This window comes from Drosophila yakuba, chromosome 3R, assembly GCF_016746365.2.
Source record: "Drosophila yakuba strain Tai18E2 chromosome 3R, Prin_Dyak_Tai18E2_2.1, whole genome shotgun sequence".
NCBI classification, from domain to species: domain Eukaryota; kingdom Metazoa; phylum Arthropoda; class Insecta; order Diptera; family Drosophilidae; genus Drosophila; species Drosophila yakuba.
In genome coordinates, this window is record NC_052530.2 from 21,733,929 (window position 1) to 21,760,730 (window position 26,802).

At 43.9% G+C, this 26,802-nt stretch overlaps 2 protein-coding genes across 6 annotated transcripts; one reads left to right on the forward strand and one right to left on the reverse strand.

Moving 5' to 3' along the window:
• Positions 1–1,837: 1,837 nt before the first annotated feature.
• On the reverse strand, positions 1,838–26,378 carry LOC6537859 (endoplasmic reticulum aminopeptidase 2). Of its 5 annotated transcripts, none has more exons than XM_015193068.2 (13): positions 26,092–26,378; positions 21,821–22,330; positions 10,848–10,988; positions 8,222–8,362; positions 7,975–8,057; positions 7,667–7,875; positions 7,403–7,583; positions 5,983–7,342; positions 5,783–5,925; positions 5,457–5,719; positions 5,267–5,396; positions 4,831–5,202; positions 1,838–4,769 (listed from the first exon to the last, which is right to left on the reverse strand). In XM_015193068.2, the coding sequence occupies exons 2-13, from the start codon at positions 21,972–21,974 to the stop codon at positions 4,617–4,619; spliced, it is 3,330 nt and encodes a 1,109-aa protein (XP_015048554.1). In that variant the 5' UTR covers positions 21,975–22,330; positions 26,092–26,378; the 3' UTR covers positions 1,838–4,616. The 5 variants fall into 5 exon arrangements, with proteins under 5 accessions (XP_015048554.1, XP_015048553.1, XP_002098400.1 ...); XM_015193067.2 differs by having other exon boundaries at positions 8,222–8,410; XM_002098364.3 differs by lacking the exons at positions 21,821–22,330; positions 26,092–26,378 and adding exons at positions 11,466–11,737; positions 14,122–14,444 and having other exon boundaries at positions 8,222–8,410.
• LOC120321770 (endothelin-converting enzyme homolog) lies at positions 17,006–19,128 on the forward strand. The gene has a single exon (XM_039375607.1). The coding sequence runs from the start codon at positions 17,090–17,092 to the stop codon at positions 19,076–19,078; it is 1,989 nt and encodes a 662-aa protein (XP_039231541.1). The 5' UTR covers positions 17,006–17,089; the 3' UTR covers positions 19,079–19,128.
• Positions 26,379–26,802: the final 424 nt, after the last annotated feature.

The following is a 26,802-nucleotide window of genomic DNA, read 5'->3' on the forward strand; positions in this document are numbered from 1 at the left end:
AACTCAGGCAAACACGCGCACTCACACTGTCACACTAACACACTACCAAACTCATTTCCACGGGGGGTGTGGTGGGGGAGGTGGGCTTAAATTAACTTGACGGGCTTAACGACGCAATTGTTGTGCCCCTTCAACTGTCCGGTATTAAGTGTAATTATTTTGCACCCGTAAATGTAATTTATTTAACTATTTCATTCTTTTTACCTAGGCTTCAAACCTGCAACTTTTTCAACTTTGCGTTTTTGTTTTGCTTTTTTAATGTGAATATTTTTTGTTTTCGGAAAAGCGCGCCACACTCGAAACACTTGCTCGATACAAAAAGAGAGCTTCGTCGAATATTACGTATACGACGTGTAGTACTACTAAGCACTTAAGAGCATCCACAATATCAGCTGGTTTGGCAGCAGAAACAAAGCGGTGGCGAGGGCGGTACGATAAGTGAGCGAGCGAGCGAATGGCTGGTCGATTGTTATTCACTGAACGGCTGTTCAAAAAACACTGACAAAAACGCTGAAAAGCCGATGGTCGCCGCTCGCCGTTTCAGCTGACGCGAACAGAGCGTAAAAGGGGAAGCGACAAAACAACAGGGAGCGTAAGAAAGAGAGATATATAAATAGAGAGAGAGAGAGCGAGAGAGAGGAAAGAGGGAAAAGGAGGGCAGACAGGCAATCGGAATGGGATGGGGCTAGAGGCCCCAACGAGCTGATAAAATAATCGCGAGCTGATAGCGCAGGGCAAGTGCTGCGCCTTCGTTGTTGTTGCTATTGTTGCGAGCGGCAGCTTCTTAATTGATCCGCTAACACACCTGCGGCATTCAAACGACTTCTTCCGCTCGACGGCGCCAATTCGTTGGGAGTCTGAATCACAGCTTTTGTCGCGATTTGCCTTTATTGATCTGCGCTTATCGCCACGATTGCTGTAACCAAATCGGTTGTACTTACTATTTCAATTGCTTTGCAGGGACAAAAGAAAGCACATAAGTGCGCCAACTTTTTGCCTTTATTTACCATTGAACTTAATTATCAAGATACGAGATCACAAACATGCGATTAACTTGTCTGGGGGCTCATTTATCCATTGGTTAGATAATCTGGGGTTATTAGTTGATTTGTATTGTGTTATTTTATCCGGTATATAGTTAATGTAAGGATTTATTTGCCTTGTGTAAGTTTATCTTTTGGCTGTTTCATCTGGTGGATAGTTCGTCTAAGCGTTTATATTGTCCGGAGCTTAATTAAATGGGGATTAGTTTGACTGGGGGTTGTTTTACCTGGAAGTTTGTTTGTCTGAAGGTTATTTTATTCAATGGTTATTTCGGCCTACCGGTTAAGCGCCAGATAAAGCTCAATTTGGTTATATCATCAGAAAATTATTTACGAGTAGTTCGGTCGCTGTTTGGTTGAATTTGTCTGGGCGTTAATTTGCCTGCCGGTTTATCTGGAGGTTTGTTTATCTGTAGGTTAGTTTATATGGGGTGTAGTTTATCTGGGGGTTATCTAGAGGTGGGCTTGGTTTAAATCTGGATGTTAATTTGCCTGCCGGTTAGTTGATCGGGGGTTAACTTGCCTGGCTGATATTATATCCGAGGTTTCTGTCGGGTATTTTATGTAGGTCATCTGTGGCAATTATTACCTAACAGATATTTTTTCTGGGTTTTAATTTTTGCGGTGCTAGTTAGTCTAAATCGTGGGCTTTTATATAGGTTAGTCTGGGTCTAGATTTTTGAGGGCTATTTTATGTGATAGCTTTTTTATCTAGGTGTTATCTGCACCACGCATCCCACGCCTCGGATCACGCACATTGAACCACGAACAAGTGGAATTATATTACCATGATATTTACAGATTAGTTATCGCTTTTATTAATATTCCCATTTGACTTAAACTATGTTATGTAAATATATATTTATATATAGATGTGTATATATCATTAGCATACAATTTGGTTTACGTCTTTAGAGTTGCTCTGCCTGCTCCTTCCATTGCATTCTACATACACTTTGTATTTTCCATACGCGAAGTTTCACATAAAACCTAATAGACAATGCATAATTACTTATAACTTTTATAAACTGATGCCGATTGCCAAAAAATTTCGTCTAATAAAATTAACTAGAATTGATATTTGATCCTTGAATTTCGAAAAGGCCATTCTTCAACTCCAGAACAAAGCGGGTTTAGGAGCCAGGAACGGATTGAGGAAGGTTGTGTGTTGGTTTTTAGAAAACTTAATGGAACCCAAATGAGATGTAAGTCAATCAAAGCTGTGGACGGATATGCATTGTACAATGCACTTAGACGATGAATGGGCTAAAAATGAAATAAAGAGCTGTTGTAACCAAAACAAACTATCTTAATCTTCTCGAATTTAGTTTTGTTTTTTCTCCTGGGCTTTTGAGTATCTCTGTTATTCTGTGTTCCTTTTGTATTATCTCTATTTCGGTTTGTTTTCGTTTCTCATTTTAAGTTGCTTGTTTGGCTTATACATTTGTCAAAAATCCGTAAAATCGCTCCAAAACTTGTTTTTGTGTTTTCTCTGTGATCTAACTTTGTCGCTAATAAATTTATTTTTGGTTTCATTTTGTATTTCCCTCTCTCTCTTTCTATCTCTCCCCCTCTCTCTGTTTCTCTCTTATTTTTCTGACCGTGTTTCTACAGTTTAAAATTTAATTCGGGGTATCTGAGCGATTGACTTCGAGTATCTTTGAGTTAGTCTTAGTGTGTCTTAGCCAAGCAAATCAACCTATTCCTCCCAAAAAACGAAATCAAAGATCTCAAATGGCCTAATGCAAATACACCTTTACAAATTAGCATAGTCAAATGCGGCTGAAGGTTTAACGCTGAACCTGCTTAACCATTTCCAACGATTGATACTTCATGTGTGGCTCACTGCGGATTGTTAGCTCTTAGTGATTTCAAAAGTATAGGTTCTTCTTCCTCGATAGCTTAATATTTCTTTCTGATGACTGAAAAAGGTTGCCCCTTGATAACTGACCCATCTACGCCCATGTCGCCCACTAAGCTAATCTAGTCGCATGGCACTTTCTTATCGCGTTCCGCTCAAATGGCTCAACTTTTACACGTTTCTTTGGTTTCTAATGACAAAACCGGCGTGCCATGGAACCGTAGCTATATAAGTGGCAGAAGTTGACGGATTCCCTCGGTTTGCACAAACACCTCGGCCTGTATAATCTGGCTATCTTTGGAACGCCGGTCTTTCAACGCCAATCAAATGATAAGCAGCGTTATGGTTAAGTAGTAAATTAGATGGTAAAATGTCTTTAATAAGACACTAGTCGGAACGTTGTAATCTGGTACACAGTTTAAGTGTCATAGGCATAGTGCGTAAATAAAAAGTGTTGAACATGTCTTGTCTGCTAGCAAACTACAGCATGTATGCCATGTATGTACATATGGGTTATGGTTATGTCGTATCTCGATTTCCTAAGTTATATCTGCCTGCCTGACCTTAGACCACACACTAGAGCTCGATAGACGCGAACTTTACATATATCCATGTATGTAGTTCATGGCACCATACTGATATTTTGACCAGTTAATTACTATGGCAGCCATACGATATCGTTAACAGATTTTAAGCTAATTGGCCTAGCGATAAATATTTCTATTCGCCGACATGTTTTTTATATTGCCAGAACGTATCTTTCTGATTAAAACTTGTTTTCAAACTGATTTCGATTCAAAATTTATGCATTATTTAAAGTTGAAATTATTACTAGCATTTCAAATATAAGAAAATATAAGTAATAAACATTCAGACAAAATTCTATTGATTTGACATAATATTTATATTAATTGATTGGAAGCTAACACTGATTTTCCAAATACATTTAGAAATCAAAAGATATTTAAAACTTGGTCTTGGTTATTTACTAATTGGTTTTTTTGGCCAGGCAGCATAGAGTATATATGTGGGTACTTAAGTACATTATCTTTGGGCAAAAGGAAGATTTCTGTGATATTTCGATGCGCACATACACGGACACACACACGAGCGCAATGCTCACTAATACTAATATACATATGCTATACAGTTACTAGAATGCATTCATAGGCGATTTAGTTTATCGATTCTGGGGATTCTTTTGTTACGTTTTAGATTTTATGAAAAAATATGTTGTTCTTTGTTCTTCGCTTACAATCTACAATTATCCATTGCTCTAAATATGTTTTGGTTTTGTTTTGTTTTGGTTTGGTTTGTAAAATATACATACATATACAATATACATATATAGATATATCCTTATGTTCAGTTGTAGATATACACGTTCGTATGTGCTAGAAAAGGTTTTCTCCACTTTTGGATAGATAGATATACACATATATAAGAGCTGCTTGCTTGATCATAGCAATCGTATTTTACAGTTTGAGTTGGCTAACATTAAGTATACTAAAATCATAGGTTAGCTACAGAGAAAACCAAGGAGATCGATCGAATTGGCAATGATATGGTAAAGAGTACATAGATCCATTGTGTTAGTTAACTTGGCGAAATCAAAGCTCACTTAAGATTCGTGTCTGAGAGAGGAACATAATTACAAATGAGTGTGTGAAGAGAGAACTGTGACCAGGACCTCCGTGTGTCCCCTATCTCCTCTATCGGTGCGAGTGCAGGTTGCCCTCCACCCACTTGTAGAGCGACGTCTGTGACCGGGCCACCCACTCCACGTTGGAGGCCACGCTGCTCAAGGTCATGTTCAGCACCGACATGCCATGACCTCTGCCAAATCGATGGACCAGCGATTTGAGCTGTAAAAGGGAAATTAAAGTTATCAAATTTTAATATTTATAATAAAATGTACAAACATACCTCATCGTAATCGAACTTGGTGGCCCCGTACTGGGTGATGGCCGATATGACCTTGGCGAAACTGATTGTTCCCGGTCCCAGGCGCTTCTCCAGCTCGAACCACTTGGCCTGCAGGAAGCGACAGGCCATAGCACCGCCCGTCGGCGTTCCTGCAATCGCCTTGAGCACCTGCACCACCTCCTCGGTGGGCAGCATGGTAACGTGGGATAACAGGCGATTCTGCAGCCAGGCATCCTTGGTTCTGCCCAAAGCACGGAGCAACTGCATCCGCTCCACGAATGTCTCCGATGTGCGCTGCAGGTTTACAAAGCGCTCCCAGCAATGCTGCCAGTAAATGTACTCGCCGGATAGAATGGAGCCCGTGTAAACCACCTGGTAAAACATTTAAAGTGTTATTAAATCATTTTCAAAAAGAGTGCTGTGTGGCGTTACAAACCTCTCTAAGATTGGGTGGTATGGCGGTGCCATTGTAGTATAGATACTGATTTAGCATGTTCTTCGCCTTGGTGATGCTATCGATGTCTTCCCACAGAACCGATGCCAACAGCACTTCGGGACGCAGTAATCTTGATTAAGAATAATACATTTTAAACATTATTCTACAACTTTATTGTTATTCATCTTACCTGGTGGCCACATCACCATCATCCGACCAGCCCACCTTCTCCATCACCGTGGATATCTTCATCTTGATGAACTCGCTGAGCATGAGGAAGCACTCCGAGTACTTGAGGATGCGTCGCCACTTTTCCAAATGCCGCAATGCCAATGCCATTGGACCGTAGTGTGTCTCACTGGGCAGATATTGAATCATGTTCATGGTGATCTCACAGGGCAGCAGATTGGCGTGACATAGCGTAAAGGCATCCGACAACATGCCCAGGCGATCCTTTAATACAAAGATGTAATTTCGTTATTAGTAGTTCCTTTTAGAGTGTTTTTGGCAGCTTACCTCGCTGGTAAAGCGGTTGGGATTGGCGGCCAACTCCTCGATCAGACTTGCCCAGTTATCATCATTGTAGACCACACGGTAATAGCCGTTTTGTATGGCATTCACTTTGATCCATTTCACGTTCTCCGGCACGTTGAAGGTTACTGTAGAATATCATTTAAATATAGTTTTGTCATATATATAGCGTTATTTGAACTCACCATCTACATTCTGCATCCAGAGCGTTTCGCTGACATTGTTGATATCTGTGACATAGGTGACTGGAAAGATCCACTTCATGTGCGGCGCCACCTTATGCTTGCTACCCTGTGTGGTGGGTGCCACTGTGCTGGGCATATCGGTGGCATTCAGCGTCGTTTTATTGTAGTTATTCCCATCGTAGGAGTCGTCATGGATGGCCAGAAATTCCGCGGGTCGAAAAGGTCTCTGCGAGATGGAAATGCTGTTGCCCATCTTGGTGACCGTGAGGAGGGGGAAGCCAGGCTGATGCGTCCACAGCGTCATCATGTCCTTGATATTCTTTGAGCCGTTGGCTTTCTTCGTGCAAATGGTCCACAGATCGGTGGGCTCAGCAGTGCGGAATCGATTCACCTTAAGGAACGAGCCCAGACAGCCCCTGAATCGATCCTCACCGATGGCCGTGTGCAGCATGGAGAATATGGCCGCTGTCTTTTGAACAAAGAACTCCTCATTGTTGCCATCGTGACTGGTGCCGTTCATGATGCTATCCCAACCTTGAATGGCATCGATATCCAACGCAGCGGTGGCCATCTTAAGCAGGTACATTTCCCTCAAGGGCCACGTTTCCTGGAGCGGAGCCAAGGCGTGAATGCCCAAATACTGGATTAATCCCTCCCACAACCACACATCCTTGAGCACCTTTCGCGACGTGATTCCTCCAAAGAACTGCCTTACCATCGCCTCGGCAATGCGAAGTGCACTGAACTGATATTGCTCAGAGGTTATCGAACTGGGATCCGTTAAGAACGAGGTCTTCAATGTGACCAATCCCAGCGAGGAGATCATGTTGCGATCCAGGGAAGGCAAAGCCACAAAGTCCACTTTCGTGAGCGGATAACTGATATCCAACCAGGTCTGCAAATACTCCAGCACGTCTCTTGAAGTGTGCAGAATGAATGAGGAGCGAATCAGCAGATCCCTGGGTGCATAGAATGTGTAGGATGGAGCTCTCTTTATCGACGATCCCGTGGACTGGGAAAGTGATGTTAGATTCGTTGGCTTTCCGTTCCCATTGAGATTCACTGGCCAAGCTGTCGTCGTCGTGGGTTGAACAACAGTCAGGTTTTGCCGTGGCGTCAGGTTGACATTCAGTGAATGAGTGAGGGCAGTGATGTTTCGTACCGGCGGGTTTTTGCCCTTAAGCTGCGTATAATTGTTCAGCTGGGCGGACTTTTTGCCACCCACTCCGGTGCCCGGTGGCGCTGGCGTCGTGGGGATATATGCCGCTGAGGGCTGCAGGGATTCGCGCTGGAAGTCACTCACCACCCAGGCCACCGCATCGGCGGGCAGTGGTGGAGTCTCTATAAAATCATCGCGCAGCTGTGTAAGGCACATAATTATATTAACTTAATATTAATACGCTTTTCGATTAGTACGCACCAATCCTGTGCCCATGTAGAAGCCTACGTCCTCGGTGGTGTGCACTATGGAGTTGGACAGTCCGATGTGGAAGCGATCGCGGAACACGGAGATCCGGAACGGTGCTCGTACATGCGGCTCATCGAAGCAGGGAAATGCTCTTCTTGCGCCATTCGGTCGGAAAACTGTGGCAGCCAATAATCTGGATTGATAAATGATATGAGTCAAATAAATTTATTACTTTTACTTTACGAAAGAAGCATTCAAGGGGGGGTGCCTTCTTACCGTTCAACGCCATTGGAGCTCTCGTACTGGTCGACATAGAAGCCCTCTGGCTCCGGATTGAGTTTGGAGTACCAGCGAAGATTGAGGGTGTAATTGGACTTCTTTTTGAGCCGCTCCTTCACCTCGATGTACAGCTGCTGTCGGGGCGGAAACTCCAGCACCTTAACAATCTTGAGGGCATAGCCTTTGGGGCCCGGGGTCACGATGGCCTGCAATCGAAGTGGGGATTGCAATCAATGGACGCACTCGAGCCAGACGCTAATTGGCTTAATTTGCATTGCAGCGGAACAGATCCGGTAATGACTTACCTTCTCGGTGACGTTGAGGTCCTGGATGTGCAGCACAATGAAGTTGGTCTCCTTCTCCACATGCAAATCGATGGTGACTTGGCCTGGCCAGACGGAATCATAAAAGTGGAAAGTATAAGAATTAAATGCCAGACAATCAAATTATAATCATCATCAACATCGAACGAAATGGGGGTTAAAAAGCACATTTAAAAATATTAAACTCAAAGAAAGAACATTTTACTGGATGTTTTGAGTGTGGACTCACCTTTGACATCCAGTGTCGTCAGATTGGGATGGATGGTGACCATGTAGCGCAGCGGTCGCACACTGGTGGGCAGCATCTTCTCCAGCCAGGGAAAGGGCTCCCCGTTGGTGGCAATCGGATTGAAGGGCTGCGTGTTGTTCTCTTCATCCGTTTCGTAACCGGACACCGTTTTCGATCCGCAGGAGCAGTCTGCAAGGATAGTCAATGTGCGTAATCAGTATCGGTTGCTTGGCAGGACTCGTTACTCTTCTTATTCGCGAACGACTCTTTCGGGGATTCGTAGCTAAGTTCGTTAAAGCAAATTGCATTATACACAATCAACAGAGAGAGAGAGAGAGAGAGTTAAGGGGTATATATCATCTAAGACGGGGTTGGGGGTTAGCATAAAGAAAAGCTAGCAGTAAATCGGTTTAATAATTGGATTCGGTTCAAGTCATTAGCACATCTAGTGGGGTGAACGGAACTCAAATGGGGTGGCTCACAAATGAGATATCTTACTAGCTGAATGTCGCGATTAATCGAATGTAGTCATATCAATAGCTGTGGAAGTGATGGAAGATCTAACAATTATAATCCATAAGCCATCAGGAATACAACTTAAAAATCTACCACATTATCAACTAATCCGGTAAATAATAGAAGTAAGTTAATATAACAAGAGAGAAAACAAAAATTAAAAACTTGACCCTACTATATGTTGTCTATTTATATAAAGTTTTTGGTGTGTATATAGATTGTACCTAAAATGTACATGTCCTTTAATAAAGTAGTATGAGTGCAATTTCCCGACGCATTTTTTATTAAAAGTATGTAGCTTAACCATCGGAAGGACGAATACCTAGTGATCAGTGATATTTCGTATTTACAATGGACACTATTATTCAAAAACAATCTAACCTTTTTGCCACAATCGAAATAAAGCCAATAAAATATCTAACATCTAGAGTTAGAAAAATAAACAGATAACGAAAAACAGAAAAGGATAAATAAGAAACAACGGATGATCAATGACATCAACATGCCGAAGGATTAAATAGAGTGTCATTGCTATTTACCAGTTCAGAAGTATTCAGGTTTTGGCATAATTGTTACTCACATTTTAACCAATCAATCAAACAAGCATTTAAGAGAAATATTTCATATTTTTTCAAAGATTCATATATATATATATATAATAAACATTTGGTATACAAAGTCGAAGGCAAAAAGGAAACGAAAATGGAAAACAAACAAACGATGATCAGGAAATCATTTAGATATATTAATGGATATATATATACTGTATAGAAGGGTCGGGTGGAAAATGTATAAAAGCTGATCAAACCGTCTAATTGGATCGGCGGAAGCAGAAGTTAAAGCTACATGGTGGACAATGTTGATTGATAATCGACCTCGCGGCGCTGGAAAATTAACTTTCCACCAGACATGTGTCCGTGCACATTTCCTCCACCAGTCCGCAAACACAAACACACTTTCGTGCGGCTTGTTTTCCCTTTCCCCATGACAGTTAATGCAATTATCCCCCAATGCATTTAGCCCCATTAAGTATGCAACAGAAACTTCCCGCGAGCATGTGAGTGTTTGCACTTTGCATAATTCTGCCATTCAATATACACAGTATACCAGGTCGAGGCCTATGGATCCATTGGGAACATCGCGGTGGGGTTAGGTGCTGCAGTTGCATCTATTTATACGCGAACTGCGGATGATTCCTTTATGCTCCCACTTAATATGGTTAAAAGCATATTACTCGGCTCTAAATGGATTGCCTTGCCCACGTGGTTTATGGCCCCGCTTCGAACGCCGCCGGTCAAGGAATTCAATTACCATTTATACGGATTTATTGGGCCGCCACTTTGAACCTTGAGGCGGCTTTAGTCATAGATACTTGGCTCGAACTGAGAAGGGGCTGCATTATTCATGATTCCCCACGACACGTTGATTTATGACTCAATCGTATGTGCACCCATTATACTTGGAACGAGTCGGTTTGAGGTAAATGCTTCTTATCTTTATAGATTCTCTTTTTAAAGATTTTAAAGAATTTTTTCTTTAATCTACAGAATTGCAAAGCTTGTGGCTTCGTTTATGCCGCATATGACTGATTACTTCTTCTATTTTACTCATCCATATTCTTTCAAAGCCATATTAACCCTTTTCCTATGCTAGACACATCTATTCAGGAAACTGAATTTCATTACTCTATTGTTCTATTCACGTCAAACTGAATACCCATTTTTAAGGCTGTCAAATTTCGTGAACCCTTTTATAGCCGCCTTTACTGTCCCGTCCAATTGACTACATATCCTGTCGCCCCCAATAAAGGCATAATCAAGTAACAGCAACAACAATCACAACAAACACAAAGGGTGAACCCAAACCACTCGATGTTCTGTTTCTGTACTGTTTCTGTTTCTGTGGGCGAAAAGGAAAAACGAACGAGGTGAACATGGTCGAAAAAAGTCTCGGTAAAAGGAAAGTAGAAAAGAAAAGAACGTAACGTAACGGTGTGAGAATGGCGCCGCCTTTTGGGGCACGAATCTGGTGGCATGGTGGCATGGTGGCATGGTGGCATGGTGGCATGGTGGCATGGTGGCATGGGTCATGGGGCACGGGGCAAACCTACCGTTCTGCGGTCCAGCGTAGGCGATGATGATGGCCGTCAGCAGCAGCGAGCCGAGCACGATTCCGGCCACAAGTAGAGCCCGGCGCTGTGAGCAGACGGCCACTCCGGTGCGCGTCTGCCGTCCGCCGCTCGATTCGCCACCTGTCGAAATGAAACCGAGAAAGAAAGGGGCAAAATGTAATTAAACTTCGCATAAAAGTCACAGTGGGGCTGTGCAAATAATTCATTCGGATGGGTTGCGTTGCAATTGCCACTGGAGTTGAGTGCAGCTCCATCAAAAAAAATAACACAAAATGGGGGTCAGTTTACGAGGAAAAAAATGACAGACTCAAGATTGAGTGCTTGGTTACCGCATGAAAAAGCAACGAAGTGCAGGGCTCACAAATATAATAAGAGGTTTTCTTATGAAAAATATTCTTTAATCAAAAGTTTCATCAACACCAAATTGTATATATTTGTGTTTGCCTATTGGTTTATATTAGCATATAAGTAATAGTCTTATTGGTGGCTATCAATTATCAGCTTCAGTTAAGTTTTTATGTAAATCGCACTTGTAGCTTGTCCAACATCTTAATAGTGTCAGGCACATCCTTGCCACATCCTTGACAGCCAACTTACCGGATAGAAAGGCACAGTCATCGAGGTCCGGATCATTTGTCATCTCGATGCGCTCGCGACGCCAAATCTTCGAGCCTCTCTGACCACCGCCGACGACCGAAATCTTAACGGGGCCGGTGTCTCTGTGTCTTCCGGCCAATACGTACGCTTGCTAACCCGTGGCCGTAAACGAATTTGGTTTCGAAATCGCAACTGAGACCGCAGCGAACCCGTTGAATCACACACACACTCGAGAATCTGGTGCACCGCAAATAATTGCCGGCTTATTTGCTCTAAAAGGGGGAAATCACAATCACTTTATGGCCAATACAGGTCGAACCCTTTCTGCCAGAACCCACATTCACTTTTTTTCCAGTCACGTGCTCTTCATAGTTTATGCACCACCAATGGCCGAAATCGGTTTTTGGATTTCTCTGCTTTCGGAATTTTCCGTGCTTACCCCTTTTAACAATAAATCTACTGCTAGAAAGTGATGCCACATTAATGAGTTCTTAATCGGACTGCCGAAAATATTAATAAATACTCTTTTTATGTTAAGGTATTAAGGCATTGAACCGAACGATGAATATTTCACCAGGCAGTGTACTTTTATGATCCAGTGCTCATGGAATTTTCATTTTGCACCCTTTAACCACTAAATCGACTGCCAAAAATTGAGACGCCTTGACGAGTTGATAATCGAGCGACCAGAAATATACATACATAATTTATGCAGATAGCACTTTCATTTGGCTTTTCCTCAGCCGGCTTTTCCTCTTGCCATCCTCCACCCCCCACCCCAAGTTGGCCAAAAGCCAGACGCTGACGCCCTTCCGGTTCCGTCTAGTCGAGACTACGGCTGTCCGCCCCCGCCTCCGCCCCCGCCCCCTTTCGTAATTCCATGTCCATGTCGATGGGTCCCTTTTCTGAGAGTCTGCACTTCTCGCATTCAAGCTCACTGTTTTCAATGTCGCATTGAATTAGTGAAAAGCGCTTTCAACGCCCGAAAATCAACCCCCCAAAAATATATGCTTTCGTCTCTTTCTCTCTGCCTATCTCCGTCTCTCTTGCTCTCTCTCTCGGCTCATCTGTGTAGCCGGCTTTTGTAAGGATGCCGTATGCTTGTATATGATGTCTAATGTCCGCGCTGCGTCTGCCTTCGAGGAGCTCTTGAATCTGAAGTTGGCCGCCTGTAGCATCATTCAGGCATAATTTGCGGCTACGGTTTGTTGGGCGTAGCAACGGTAATTTTGGCCAAAAACCGAAGCAAATTGGAAGGCCTTGCCAGTTTGTAAGATTTGGTTAAAGAACACATCTTTAAGGTGGCTTCCATCAAAATAACAACTAATATTACTGAGATTTCTATTAAGTATGGATTGGGCTGGACTATGTAAAAGAATTCAGCATTTTTTCAGTAAATATCTGAATGTTAATGAAAAATATTCTTATTTTTAAAGATCCCATTAGCTCACCCCTGAAGTAGGCTATATATTTCACATTGTAAGTGCATAAAATAGCGTATACGTAGATGTACAAAGGATGTATAAGCTTTTTTATTAGTGTCAGTGAAATTGAAATCGTTAAATCTGTCATAAAAAGTTATGAAATGTACACTAGTTTTTTGCTAACAAAATCGTCTAATAAAACAGGCAAAACTATGGCCATAAAAAGTGCCGTGGGTGTCAACAACATTTGCTAACTATTTAGTTCCCGTCAACCAGTTGTTGTTGTTGCCCAAATTGGTCTTTAATGAGGTTTCGCATTCTGTTTGCTTTTGGCTTTCCCCCTTTGTTTAATGTCAATGTCAAAACGAGACCTAATCCTAATTTCCAAGTAGAACGAATGCGATTGTTGTGCCTGCCGCTTTGTTTGTCTTCGTGACTGCACCTATGTATGTGTAGCTGCCCTCTCCTTGCCCTGCAGCCATTTCCAATTGTGTATTCCACATGCCACGCAAGAAACGTGTTAATGCATATATCACAATTCCATTTCATTTTTGTTTAACGCGGCCGCCATTTGGCATTTGTTTACATTCCCATTTGCTTAGCGAAAATAAAGAAAAAATACGAACAAAAAAAAAGACCTGAAGAATTCGGGTAGGAGAGAGGGAGAGCGAAATGGGAGTAAGAGAACAAGAGCTTGGAAGTGAGAGTGGAGAGAGTGAGTGTGAGTATGAGTGAGCGACTGGAGCGCTCTCACTGGAACCTGTGTTTTGAAATGAAATGTCAAAATGCAAAGCTCAACAGCGCGAATTTCCTTGGCTTGATGCGCGTGTATAAGTGAATTTCCTGTTTTGTCTTATGCGGCGATTTTCTTCTTCTCTTTCGCTCCAATCTGCGCGTATATATGTCAATAGTGCGCTTTCCAGCTGGCCCCGCTCTCCTTTTCTACACCATCCTCCCCTCCCCTCCCCACCCACACCTTTCTCCCTTTTTTTCGCACTTTTTCGTCTTCAGCTGCTCCCTTTTTCCCTTTTTTCGCTTTGTTGCCACTTGACTGAATTGCGGTTCTCAGCTGCAGTTGCATTTTACTTGGCGTCAGAGCATAACGGTTAATTATTTCATTTCAGTTAGCTAATTAATGAATAATGACAGGTTTGTTGCTATTTTTTTTCTTTTTTTTTGAAGTGGGTTCTGGGCAAAAAGGTCAATTTAGAGATCAATAAAGAAGTGCATACACTAATTACTCGGAGCTTTGACTCGAAATTAAACACTTTAATTGGCTGCTTTTTTTAAAGCCACCAATTGATTTCCTTCACTACACTTTCTTGCTTCTTTATATATGTATATATATAATTTTTTTTTTGGCAATTTCTGCTTTCTTTCACAGACACGCACAGCGGGTGGAGGAGGTGGGGGTTAAGGGGGGAGCACGCGACGCATTCGCCTGCGTATATGTGTGTGTATGAGTGTGTATGGCACTTTAGTCAACACCGAATCGCTAGTGTCCTTTCCTTTTGCGAACGCCGCCTTTTGTCACGCGCTTTTTGTTGCGTTTGAGTGCGCGTACATTTTCCAACTGGATGCTGCCGCAGCGAAACGGCGTGCAGCAACCCTGCGAGATGGGAGGTGGCAACCCCGAGAAAGTTCTGCGCATGTCTACCCGCTCTTAATTTGCTCTCTCGCTCTCCCTCTCTAAGCTTTGCTCACCTGCAAAAGTGAAAATGAAATTTCTTTGGAGAGCCCTTGTGTTTGATGTACCACCCAACCCCTCTCCTTCTCTCTATATCCTCCCGCTGATTGGATTTCTGTTTTGATACAACCAAAAACAAATACAAGTAGTAAAGCTACGGACCTACCAAATACCCTTTAGGTAAACAGGACTGTTTATATTTCAAAGCTTTTAAAAAGGATATGCAACAATTAGTTTTGTTTTGAATAAAATGTGGATAAACTATTCTAAAACTATAAACATCAAATTAAAGTATCCCCAAAACTATTTTCAAGAATTCGGCATACCCTTGAACTCCAAGGGGTACAAAAAGAAAAGCTTATAGTGAAGTGTTGCCAGGCGAATCAATAGCGCAGCAACCCTTAAAAGACCCCACAACCCCCCGGCAACACCCCCTCATTTCGCCCACATGCAATCATTTGTTGTTGTTCTTGTTAGTCTTGTTGTACCACTCCATGTTGTGTTGTTTATCATGTGTTGGCCAAATAGTTCAATCTGGCAGCGGCTCATCATTAGATGTTCCCGTTTAAGGGGTGAGTCCACTGCGCCTTAACATTTGATTTATGTATATAATTATAATTATTTCGTTGAGGCATTAAAGAATTTGTCATAAAAATCATTAGAGTTTACCACCTAGGGGGATGCGTTTTTTATGATTAAAATTTCGGCTTTTTGCCGAGCTGCGTTCCAATTGGAATTCAAGGATTCCGGATGCTGCGCTGTGTTGCCTACTTTTAGGCCGGCATGGCAACTGGGCAGGACAATCAACAAATGGAGCACAAAGCCGAAACGTAAATGGTAATTCGCTTTAGGAAGTTTGCCGGCAAATGAAATCTCATTTTTCCCTTTTTCGCCTCTTTGTTCCGGCAGTGCGACGAAAGTTTTTTTTTTGGGGGGGATATAAATACACATACAAAGAAAACGAAACACACCACCGGTTCGCGGTGACTTGCCGGAAAAATTGGGGATGCTCCCTGTGCCCGCATCCCTTCTTCCATTTTCCTTTGCAGTTTTTCCCAATTTCCCAAACCACTGACTGCGACGCTGGCAACGCGAACTGAACTCAATAAATTCACCGTCACGTTAGTGTAAAGTTTTCCCTTCGCGGCTTGTCGACCGAATCGAGCTGAATCGTGTTCATTAGGCGGTGCCACGCCTCGTCGAACGCCCTCTTTTCGCTTGTCGCATAGTTGGCTTAAAGCGTTCCAATTGCAGGGACAAACTTTCAATTCGATTATAACGAAGATAAATACTCTTTAAAATCAGTTTTTGGATTTAATTAAAACTCTTCATTCTGCTTGCAAATTATAAACGAAAGATAAGTACTCTTAAAAATAGATTTTTAATTTAATAAACACTCTTGATTCAGCTGATCTTAAGAAATATAAAATCTATTATATCTGGATATTTTTTAACTTTTCAGCAACAGCTTAAAGTTCAACTATTATGACAAAACTGGTATACCCTTGAGTAGTGTAAGGTGCAACCGAAAGTGCAACCGGTGCAGAATTGGACTTCTTTGAGACAAAAGTCGCTGCACCCACTGCCCGAGCATTCGGTTCGATTCTCCTGTTTTCCCTTTTCAACTTTGACCCCCACACAGCAACACACACCCCATGCTAACTGAGTTAGTCAACACCATACCCCCCCTCCTCGCTTCCCGCTTTCTGTGTCCGACCATTGAGTATTTGCTGTCGCATGCAAATTTACTGGCCGCACTTGTGACTTGTCATGTGCTACACAATCACAATCACCAACCCACCCACCCATCACCACCCACAATCACCACTCACCCCCCAGACAAACACGGGCACATATTGATTCCATTGAGCATCTAGGGGGAAGTGACCCCCTCCCCTCCCTTTCTATGGCACTAACTGGTTGAAGATGGCCACAAGTGTTAGCCAGACTGTGCCTTGGGGCAGGGTAATTGGGAAAAATGGGGGAGTGGGGCATGGTGCATGGGGCATGGGGTTGCTGGGTCATTGCAGCACGGATCGAAATGCGGTGGTTAAATAATCGCTGTTTATGAAGCAATCAATAAATTTAAGCTGTTACTGCCACTGCTGCAGAGCAAACACTTGGCCCAAAAGTCAGTGGAGGGTGGCACTTGTAATCGATGCTTGTGGGCTTGTTGACTTCGAATCAAAATATAAATGATCGCGTGCCAAGCTGCAGAGAAGGAGATAAGTTAGACTTATAAAAAACTTGACAATAACTGATAGTAGAAACCTCAAACTTGAATTAAACATTTAAATACAATGCAAGTAATGACGTAATGCAATGCGCAAAATCTTATCAGGCATAACTTTGAGTACACAGACATCCTTATCAATGTCACCTAATTTTCAATTAACAATCGTCATGGCGGCAGATGATAGAGGGGTCCACCTGGTGACCTCGACTATCAGTTAGCCCGAAATGCCTTTAAAAGAAGCGCACCAGCAGGCGGCTCCATTAGTTCGCGACTGAAGATGGTGCGATCGAAAGCAACCAAATGGATAACGTTCCTGGTGATTTTGGCCATCGCGGAGGCCATGGTAAATCCTCCTACACCAACGACATCAGATCCCAACGATGAGATCATGAACCGACTGCTGGGCTACATGGACAACGAGGTGGATCCCTGCCAGGACTTTCACAAATATGCCGGTGGCAAGTACGAGGAGAAGCACGAGAATGACACCTACAGCGAGGTGTTGAGCGAAATTCAGCAGAGGGTCGAAGAACGATACCTCGCAATCTTTGAAACGCTCAGTGCTCAGCAGAGCAGTCTGGATCCGAATAGCGTGGAGGCCAAGGTGCTGAGCTTCTATCAGACCTGTCGCATGGCCACCAACGAGTCCCGCTCGCTGAGGCACTACCTGGAGCTGGTGGAGCCGGATTATCTATACACCTGGCCGCAGTTCAACAAGTCGCGAAGTGTTTGGCCAAACAGTCTATTCAATTGGATGCTGACGCTGGCACAGCTGCGACGCTTTGGTTACGATAACCTGCTGGTCAAGATGAATGTGAAATTGGATTTTGTTGACAGCAGCAAGTACATGATTACGATAGAGAGACCCACATTTGACTACGCCACCGACAAGCTGCAGAACAACTTCAACACCAAGAAGCTGCTGATTCGCCTGGGCGTAGCCCGTGGACGAGCCATGTCGCTGGCCAGGAGCATCAAACGTTTGGAGTTTGCCATTAGGAAGTTGGCCGCAGTGGAGGAGGAGCACAACGATGATCTGACCCTCAGCGAGTTGGAGAGCCAGAACGGACTGCCGTGGCGGCGATACCTCTCCCGGGTTTTCGATCACACATTCGCCGAAAACCATGAGGTACAAATCAAGAATGTGGACTACTTTGTGAAGCTGAAGAATCTGCTGAAGTCGTACAATTCCGAGGTGATAGCGACGTACATGATGGCCAAGTTTGCACGCTTCATGAAGAGCACCGTGGAAAGCGACGAGGATAACGGAGCTCTTGATTGTGTCAAGGATGTGCGCGTCTACATGGGTTTCGGCACCAATTTCCTTTACGAGAGCAGTTACCCCACGAACCTTTATGAGCCAGCAGTCCAGGATGTTTTCAATGCGGTGCGTGGTACACTGCTGAACAGGATCGACGCGAACAAATTGAAACTGAGCCTGCGGCAGGCTGCAAAGGTATCGGAGAAGATCGAGGGCATGAAGCTCAATCTGGGCAACAAGCCTAGCAATCAAAATCATCGTACTTTTGTGACCAACTTCTACAGGGATTTAAGGCTGGCCAATGATCAGGACTTTGCAGCTGCACAGCTAAAGGTCTTAAGAGTCCACGCTCGTCGCAACTTGGAGCTATTGGATCAGCCTGCAGCCAAGGGTAATGCCTACTACTCGCTGGAGGACACCTTACCCACCAACAATCCGGAGCCATTTTATGTGAGGCGAGAAAACACCATTGTGCTGCCCACCGATGTCCTGCAGAGTCCTTACTTTGTGCCCCAAGGTCACGATGTGTTCAAGGTGAGCTTCCTGGGATTCATGATCGCCCAGAAGATGCTGGAAGCTCTGCTGCCCGAGGCACTGGTCTACGATGTCTTTGGCAATTCCAACTCGCAGTTCTTGGACTTCGCTGATAACAAGAATTATGTGGCGGCTCTTAGCTGCCTCAATGCAAACACCACGGACTATCTGGAGCAGCGAGTGGTCGATGTGTCGGCACTTCAACTAGCCTATGAGGCCTACTTCGGCATGGGCTCCAGGTTCAGCCAGTTGCAGCCCAGATTCACCAGGTTGCCTCTACAGCAACTGTTCTTCCTAAACTACGCCCAGAATCTGATTGGCGATGAGGAGTACGTCGACTTCGATGGCCAAGATACGGATAGGACTCGTCTTCATCAAACGCTTGCCAACCTGCGCGGTTTTGGACGCGCCTTTAATTGTCCCCAAACTACCAGGGGCTTGAATCCCATCAACATATGTAATGTCTGGTAATCCCAGTTTTATTAACAGGCTTTGAAATAAACGAATCTGAACAAATCAAACTTCCCATTCTATAGTCAGCGCTAAGAAGAATACAGACGTTTGGCTGGGGTTATTTGCACACTCAATTTGAGGCATTTGCCATGTTTTTTAATTAATTGGCAGACCGTGTTCGAGGACCACTTGCAGACTCATTGCCCAGTGCTCATTGCAAATAATGCCAATCGAAAGAGTTGCGCCCAAGTGCTGGACTCGTTAAGTGGGTCTTGGGATTGGCATGTGGTTTAGCGCTGCCATCGATTTGATTGGCATTGGGCTCAACTGAAGCGGATCAAACACGCTGGCGAACTAATTGTGCAGAAACGAGTGTGTCTCAGTCCAGCCAGCACACAAAAGATACTCTTCCACTTCTTTCTGGTTAATTTTTAAACATTTTCTTGATCTCCTTAGAGTATCAATGCATGCTTTAGCTTTGCAGACGCAAACATTCCCCATTTCCCATGTCATGCTCCATTTAAGTGCTCTATAAGTTTGCAACTGTGATAGGTTCCATGAATCCTAGATGTCGGTGCTCTCAGCTTGGTTTCCTCGCAGCGCAGGACTATAAATATAGAAACCCTTCTGGGCAAGGGTATGCTATATAGCACAAATGCAACCAAATGCACGCGGCTTGGCAGGACTTCAAGTGCCTCAACAAGTACCAGTGTTGTGTGTTGCAAGGGGGACCGCGGGCAATATTTTCCATTTCCATTTAATTACGCGCCCAGTGGGTGGTGGGAAAAACGGGGTGAAGTGGGTGAAAGTCGTCGGTTGCAAATGGGCGGGGGGAATCTGTATGCTTGTGTCCTTTGTAGTTGCATTTAATTGTGTTTCGCCTGCGCCATTTCGCTACAATAAATTGTTGCTCGCCCGGACGTTTTGACGGGTTGACTTGGCCCGCTCGCTTGTCAGTTACTCATATTTTTCCATTTTCCATTTTCCATTTGCCAGTCGCACTTCTCATCCGCTCCATCTTCCTTTTGGGTAGAGACCCTCTTCCTGTGCGCCTGCTAGTCGCTTCCACTTTTCTGGTTGAGTTTGAAGTTGCCTGACCCAAAAACACATTTCATTTCATATGTATCCTTTACTTTCACTCACCCACAAACATAAATGTTAGGAAAAGGGGTTGGGGGGATGCCATGCAGCGGCATGCAACGCAAGGCTCTTGCCGCTTCAATTGTTTCTTGTGGACCCATTTTATCTCGCTGATGCCGTCCAGGATAGGCAGGATTTCTTTATTTGAGTCAAGCCCCGGCCCCAAGTGCTCCTGTGTGTGTGCGTGTGTGTGTAAGCCCATTCAGCCTGCAATCAACACAACGCATCCTGCAATTATCAACATCAGCCGCCTTCGTGGGCTTGTGCCACCATTAACCCTTTGACGGCCATCCGTCTCAAATGACGCCACATCACAGAAGTGCCACAAATCGCTTGGGGTTAAAAGGTTTTCTGGCTGCCTTCGCAGTAAGCAAGTAATACATTTCTCTAGCTTTTAGATATATGCCATTTTCCTTGGGTTAAATGGAAATATAAACCACTAACTTTTGCTGATATTCCACCAAATACCAAGATCATTGGGATTACGTGAACCTGATGGCTGCAGGAGGTTAAGCTGGAATCCCCTTCAAGTAAACACAGTTGCTGGTGCTGGGAGTCAAGTGGTTACTCCACTTTGTGCATCCTTAATTGCTCGACTGGCTGCTGGGACACGAGCACACGTCCACGTCCTGTTCCCGTGACACTGATTTCAAAGTGACGACGAGGAGGGTATAGCATGGGAAAAATATCGTAGTCCCTTTTATGTATATATTTACTTGTTCTGCCTTAAGCAGTCATTAAATACAGGATAATTAGGAGTTTTCCTTTATTTATTTGTGTCTTGAGTCAAATGACCTCTACTTACTTTACATAGACAAAAATGATAGCATACTCTTTTGGTTAGCACACCAAGTAAAGCTTTCTAAGGTCTTAAATATCGCTTTTAAAGTTAAGCTAGTAAAAGTATTTGACTAACCCTATCAACTCCTGTTTTAACCACTGAATTCTAAATTCAGAATTGATTTCCCAGACAAATCCTGTATTGAAATCCCATAACCACAATCGATGGCCTCGGGGGATTAATGCTCCCATCATTGCCAAACTCCGGACGAGCGTAAAATGGTAGAAAATCGGCGACAGCTTAAGAAGCACTCGGGAACATTTGCGGCGCCTACCCATCCGCCATCCGCCAATCCGTCTGTCTCTACGTCCGGAGCAGCCCGCCGGAACCGGTGGACATCTGTCAGGGCGGAAAATTTCGCAAACTTGACTGCCGGCGGAAGGGAAATGCAAAAAAATATGTTGAATATGGAAGCGGGTGGCATGGTGGCAAGTAACGAAGGGGGTTGTATGCTGCTGCTGACATTCATTTACTTTGCCTCTGGCCAACGAGGCGTATGAGTAACGGCTGCAAGACGTGGCATTTTTAATGCCTTTGTTTTGCATTCGGCGTAATTAAGGCAACAACTTGATGCATAAATCCCAGAGGAGCGAATGGGTACCAAAATGGCCCAAAATTGGCAGGCAAGAGTTGTTTAAATTGCGTGAAGCGTCGAATTATGCACAAGTGCAATTATGCACTTCGTTTTTTTGTTCCCTTGATTATTTATGATGCTCCAGGCAATTGCAAGTGCAGGTGTTTAAGGATGCTTTGGTAGGATTTTTAAGAACGATACTCACCGAAAGTGACGCCATTCGTCTGCTTCTCCTTGTCCTTGTCCTTATCCTTGTCGCACTTTTCGCCGCCCAACGGCTCCAGCTCGATGCCATCCGTGGTGGCCACTTTGTAATCGCGCTTCGACATATTGCCACAGCAGAAGCCACAACATAACATTCGGCCAATTTTATAGGCTTGTGGTTTAAGTGGCGCCGTCTTGGATTCCTTTTGCCTCAGGGCACGCAACAATCTAAAGGGTATTTGTTTTTTGGGGTTACGACTGATCCTGTCGTGGATGGGGGGCAGCAGGATCGGGTGGTTAGGTGCGGGTTCTAGGGCACTATCTCCTCGTATTTCTTCTCCAGCGATATGTTTATCCAAAAAGGGTGTCGGTACAAAAGGTCCTTCGAGTGTAAATTGGGTATGTAGAAGACTAGAAAGGTCGGTGAGTAGAGTTGATTGTTGTGCTTGATTATTCGTATTTCGTTCTAAAATTGGTCCAGTTTCTGGTGTTAATGTCCTTCTGTAATTCACTGAAAGGAACGTAAAGTGAAAGAGAGAATTAAAGAGAAGAAAGTATCTTCAACTAAAAGCTATCTGTGTCAAGCAAACAATGCAATGCAAGTAGTTCTGTTGAGTTTTTGCCAGACAAAAGAAACCATCAGTCCCAGTTTCAGAAGATCTATTTGCAGACTCCACTTGGCTGCGCAGAAATTAATAAGAAATGGGCAGGAACTTATATATATTTGAAATGTTTCCAACATTTACAATTCTTCGACTTATTGTTAGACTGCAACTTCCCGTGCTGGTCGGAATAGGACAAAAAAACAAGAGAGAACGCTATAGTCGAGTTCCCCGACTATCTGATACCCGTTACTCAGCTAGTGTAAGTGCGAAGGACAGTTTTTGGCGGTTTGTGGGCGTTAGAGTGGGCGTGGCCAAAATTTTTTTTGGCGAATTGATAGAAATTTACAAGACTAATACAAAAATGAAAAAATATCAAAACATTTTTCAAAAGTGTGGGCGTGGCAGCTTTGGGCGGTTTGTGGGCGTTAGAGTGGGCGTGGCAAAAAGTTTTTTTGCAAATCGATAGAAATTTTCAAGACCAATACAAAAATGAAAAAATATTAAAACATTTTTCAAAAGTGTGGGCGTGGCAGTTTTGGGCGGTTTGTGGGCGTTAGAGTGGGCGTGGCAAAAAGTTTTTTTGCAAATCGATAGAAAATTACAAGACCAATACAAAAATGAAAAAATATTAAAACATTTTTTAAAAGTGTGGGCGTCGCAGTTTTGGGCGGTTTGTGGGCGTTAGAGTGGGCGTGGCAGCATGATTCGACAAACTTGCGCTGCGTCTATGTCCCTGGAGTCTGTATGCCTAATCTCAACTTTCTAGCTTTTGTAGTTCCTGAGATCTCGACGTTCATACGGACAGACGGACAGACGGACAGACGGACAGACGGACGGACAGACGGACATGGCCAAATCGACTCGGCTATTGATCCTGATCAAGAATATATATACTTTATATGGTCGGAAACGCTTCCTTCTGCCTGTTACATACTTTTCAACGAATCTAGTATACCCTTTTACTCTACGAGTAACGGGTATAAAAACAGGAGCAGTTGGAGCCTGCAACTGATGTCGCCACTTGTGGCGGCGAGTGTCGCTGCCAGGACATTGTTGTGCCAGTCAAACAAAACGAAACTTTAATAAAAGCCCTCGCACTCCAGCACTCCACCCCCCACGCCCTTTGTTGCACTCCAGTGTCCTTTGTGGCCCGGCAAAAAAAAAAAGGAGTAATAGAAGAAAAAGGCGAGCTGCAACAATGACAATGTCGTGGGCTAAAAAACATTCGATAGCCGGAGGGCCACGAATGCAAATGCACATCAAATGTGAACAGTGGCCCAGAGGTGGGTGGTGGGTGGTGGTTGGTACCTAGTTCGTTGCCTAGTCGACAGTAATTGCAAGAGGCATCCACGGGCACGAAGCAGCCAAGGGAGCCAAAGAAGCCAAAGGAGCCGCCTGGTCAGGGACTTCCCATCGCTCTCTTTTAGCGAGAAAGTATCGAAGAGGTGCGCCACAGCAGTTCAATGCACGAGCACACTGAGAAAAATGCTATGGCACTTAAATTCGAATTTATTTGACTACTTCAAATGCAAGGGATTTCAGCTGTTTCTAATTTGTAGGTGCAAACTTGTAGTAATATGCCATAAAAATATATGAATATAAATTTCTTCTCAAAGCAATCTAGAAATATAAACCATACTACAATTTTCTCTTTTTATTATTCCTAATTTTCGCCCAGTGCAGCTTACTTTTAAGAGCTCTGAGGATTAGGACCCAGCACTAGACCCAGTTAAATCGAGCAGGGAATACGCGGATGCGGATGCGGATGCGAATGCGGATCCAGAGACCGAGTGATGGCCACTCCATTTGATGGGGCGGCACTTGAAACAAAAGTCGAGGCGGGGCTGGGCAATTGTGTTTGCTGTTTGGCAAAACACACAACGTAATAAAGAACTATAGGAAGGGCGACCTGGTATAACCGGCTGAACCGGAGAACTCGGAACTGGACGGGCCATAAACCTTTCAGCCATTTGAAGCACTTGCAACCAGCGCTGGCCACAAAACGCTCCTGCCATTAGCAAATCCTACTCCATTCCGGAGGGGATGGGAGGGGAGGGGTGAGGTGGGGTCAGGAGCAACTCAAAAAATAAGCATGGCGCAACAAAAGTAAAGCACAAAGGACGAAAAAACAAAAGGCAAAAAAGTCAAAATGAATAGAACAAACAAAGAAATACATATGTAAGCTGAAGTCGAAAGTAAAGCAACATTCATGGTATACCCTGTATTTTGGTTTTTAAGGAGTAAATGGATGTGTTATTCGAGTTTAATTTTAAGTAACTTCTTTGAAAATGAAAATCTTTAAATCTTGAACACACACATTATTAAACAATAATCCAGGATACATTTTAATTAGAGCTCTTTATCAACAATGATCACTTGGAAAACTGATGATTTGATTTTAGCCCTATGCATATATACTCTTTTAATCAAAGCAACATCTCCCAAGTGTACCAAAGTATCCCGAAATTGATAGGGTATAACCGGAAAGGGGAAAGTTTGCTTGGTGGCCTGGCCATAAAGTGGTCGGGATTAATGGCAAAATGGCGTCAGTTTGTTTTTGTGATTTCTCATACTTTTTTTGTGCGCTTGTTGCGCCCGTTGCATACAAAGCAGCCGAAAAAGGAGCGGCCAGGACATACTGTGTACATAGCCAGGGCCAAAAGGACACTGCAGCCAAAAATAGCCATTGCGTGTGTGTGCGAGTGTGTGAGTGTATGAGTGTTGCGCATACGACACGTGTGCAAATTGTGCCCCAATGTGTCGTTTGTTACGTTTTACGTTACTTCCGGTCTGTCGCACGGCGCTAAATATAAATAAAAATGGCCAAGCGAATGTTTTATGATAGTACACAATCCCCCTTCCAACCCCTCACCTTCTTTGCTCATCAGCCAACTTTTTACGCAGCTGCATTTGTGCAGCTTTTGTGCAAAGCTTTTAGGTGAATCCTGGCATTATTAATTTCGAGCATATGCAAGCCAAATTGAAGGTCATTCGTTTGGATGGACGCTGCGAGTGGGTGTGCGTATGTGAGTGTGTGTGTGTGTGGGTGGGTGGGTGGCGCACAGTCGATTGCCGACTAAAGCAATCAGTGCCGAATCGAGAGCCCTCAGAGTCCCATTTGAAGCCAGTAACAGGCAGCGTCCACAGGCCACAGTTCCAGCTCAGTCCCAAGGCCATTAGGCTGGGTGGTTCACTGGATTCATTGGGTGGGTGCGTTGCTTGTACGCACAGCATTTTTGCAGGTGTCACGTTTTATTTTTAGCACCAGGTCATATGAACTGTATGTAAGTATGTATGTATGTAGCGTGATTGAGGAGTGTGCGATCTTCTAGCTCATAAGCAGGACATAGCTTCAATATTTAATGCTTCACAATCGGACTGAATAATTGATGGACACATGTACGAGTGGAGTCGGAGCCGGAAGGAGTTGGCTGATTCATGTGTACTGTTGGTTTTTGTGTCTGGCGCACGGCAATTAACTTGTTTAAGCCACAAGGTAAACATGACAAACACATTTGTCAGAGTCAGTCGTCACTGTCAATGCCAGCGGTTCTGATGGATGGATAGATGGTTGGATGGTCGGTTATCCTGGCTGGAGTGAGCAAATGCCTCCGAGGACACACAAAGCGGCTATGCAAACAACACGAGTAGCAGGATGTGTTCTTACCTAGAGCTGATGTTTAAAGCCACGAGTATCCTTCCGTTTTTTGGGCGCCAAATAGAGAAGCACTTTTGTATACCACTTATAAGATACGACGACGTTTCATTTGATTTTCACTGCATTCGTCACAAATAACACACACACAACGAGCGGCGGAATTGGGGTTAAACAAATTGGAAAACAAACGGAGTTCAATAACAATAAGTTTCATGCGATTGAAAATGACTTTTTGAGTTTTCTTTGTTTGATAGAAGAAGCGCGAATTAAATGTTGCGTCCATCAAGCACGAAGGATAAACTCTTTCTGATTGAAAAGCAAGCGAAGTAAGGAAATTCCCTTCAACTGGCGAGAGCTTTTCCCTACAGAGCTTTCCTCTCACAGTTGCTCTCAGTAGAGAGAGATTTTTATCCTGGTGTGTCAGAATTTGTGCACTGAAATTCCAAGGAAAACTGCACAAGGATGAGGAACCGAGAGCAACGAGAGAGCCACGGAGAGAGAGAGTGAGTGAGAGAGAGAGCGAAGCCGGTGGAAGGAGGCAACTACTGCCCGCCACCCCAAACCATCCCCCACAACAGCATCCGCTCTCCTCCTGTCAATATAAACAACCATTTGGGATCTGTTTCCAGCGCTGTGTGAGTGCGCTATATGCTAGATAAACAAAATATTAGGGGTGTATAATGAATGCTTGAGGGTTTTTGGAAGTTGCCCGCTGCTCCA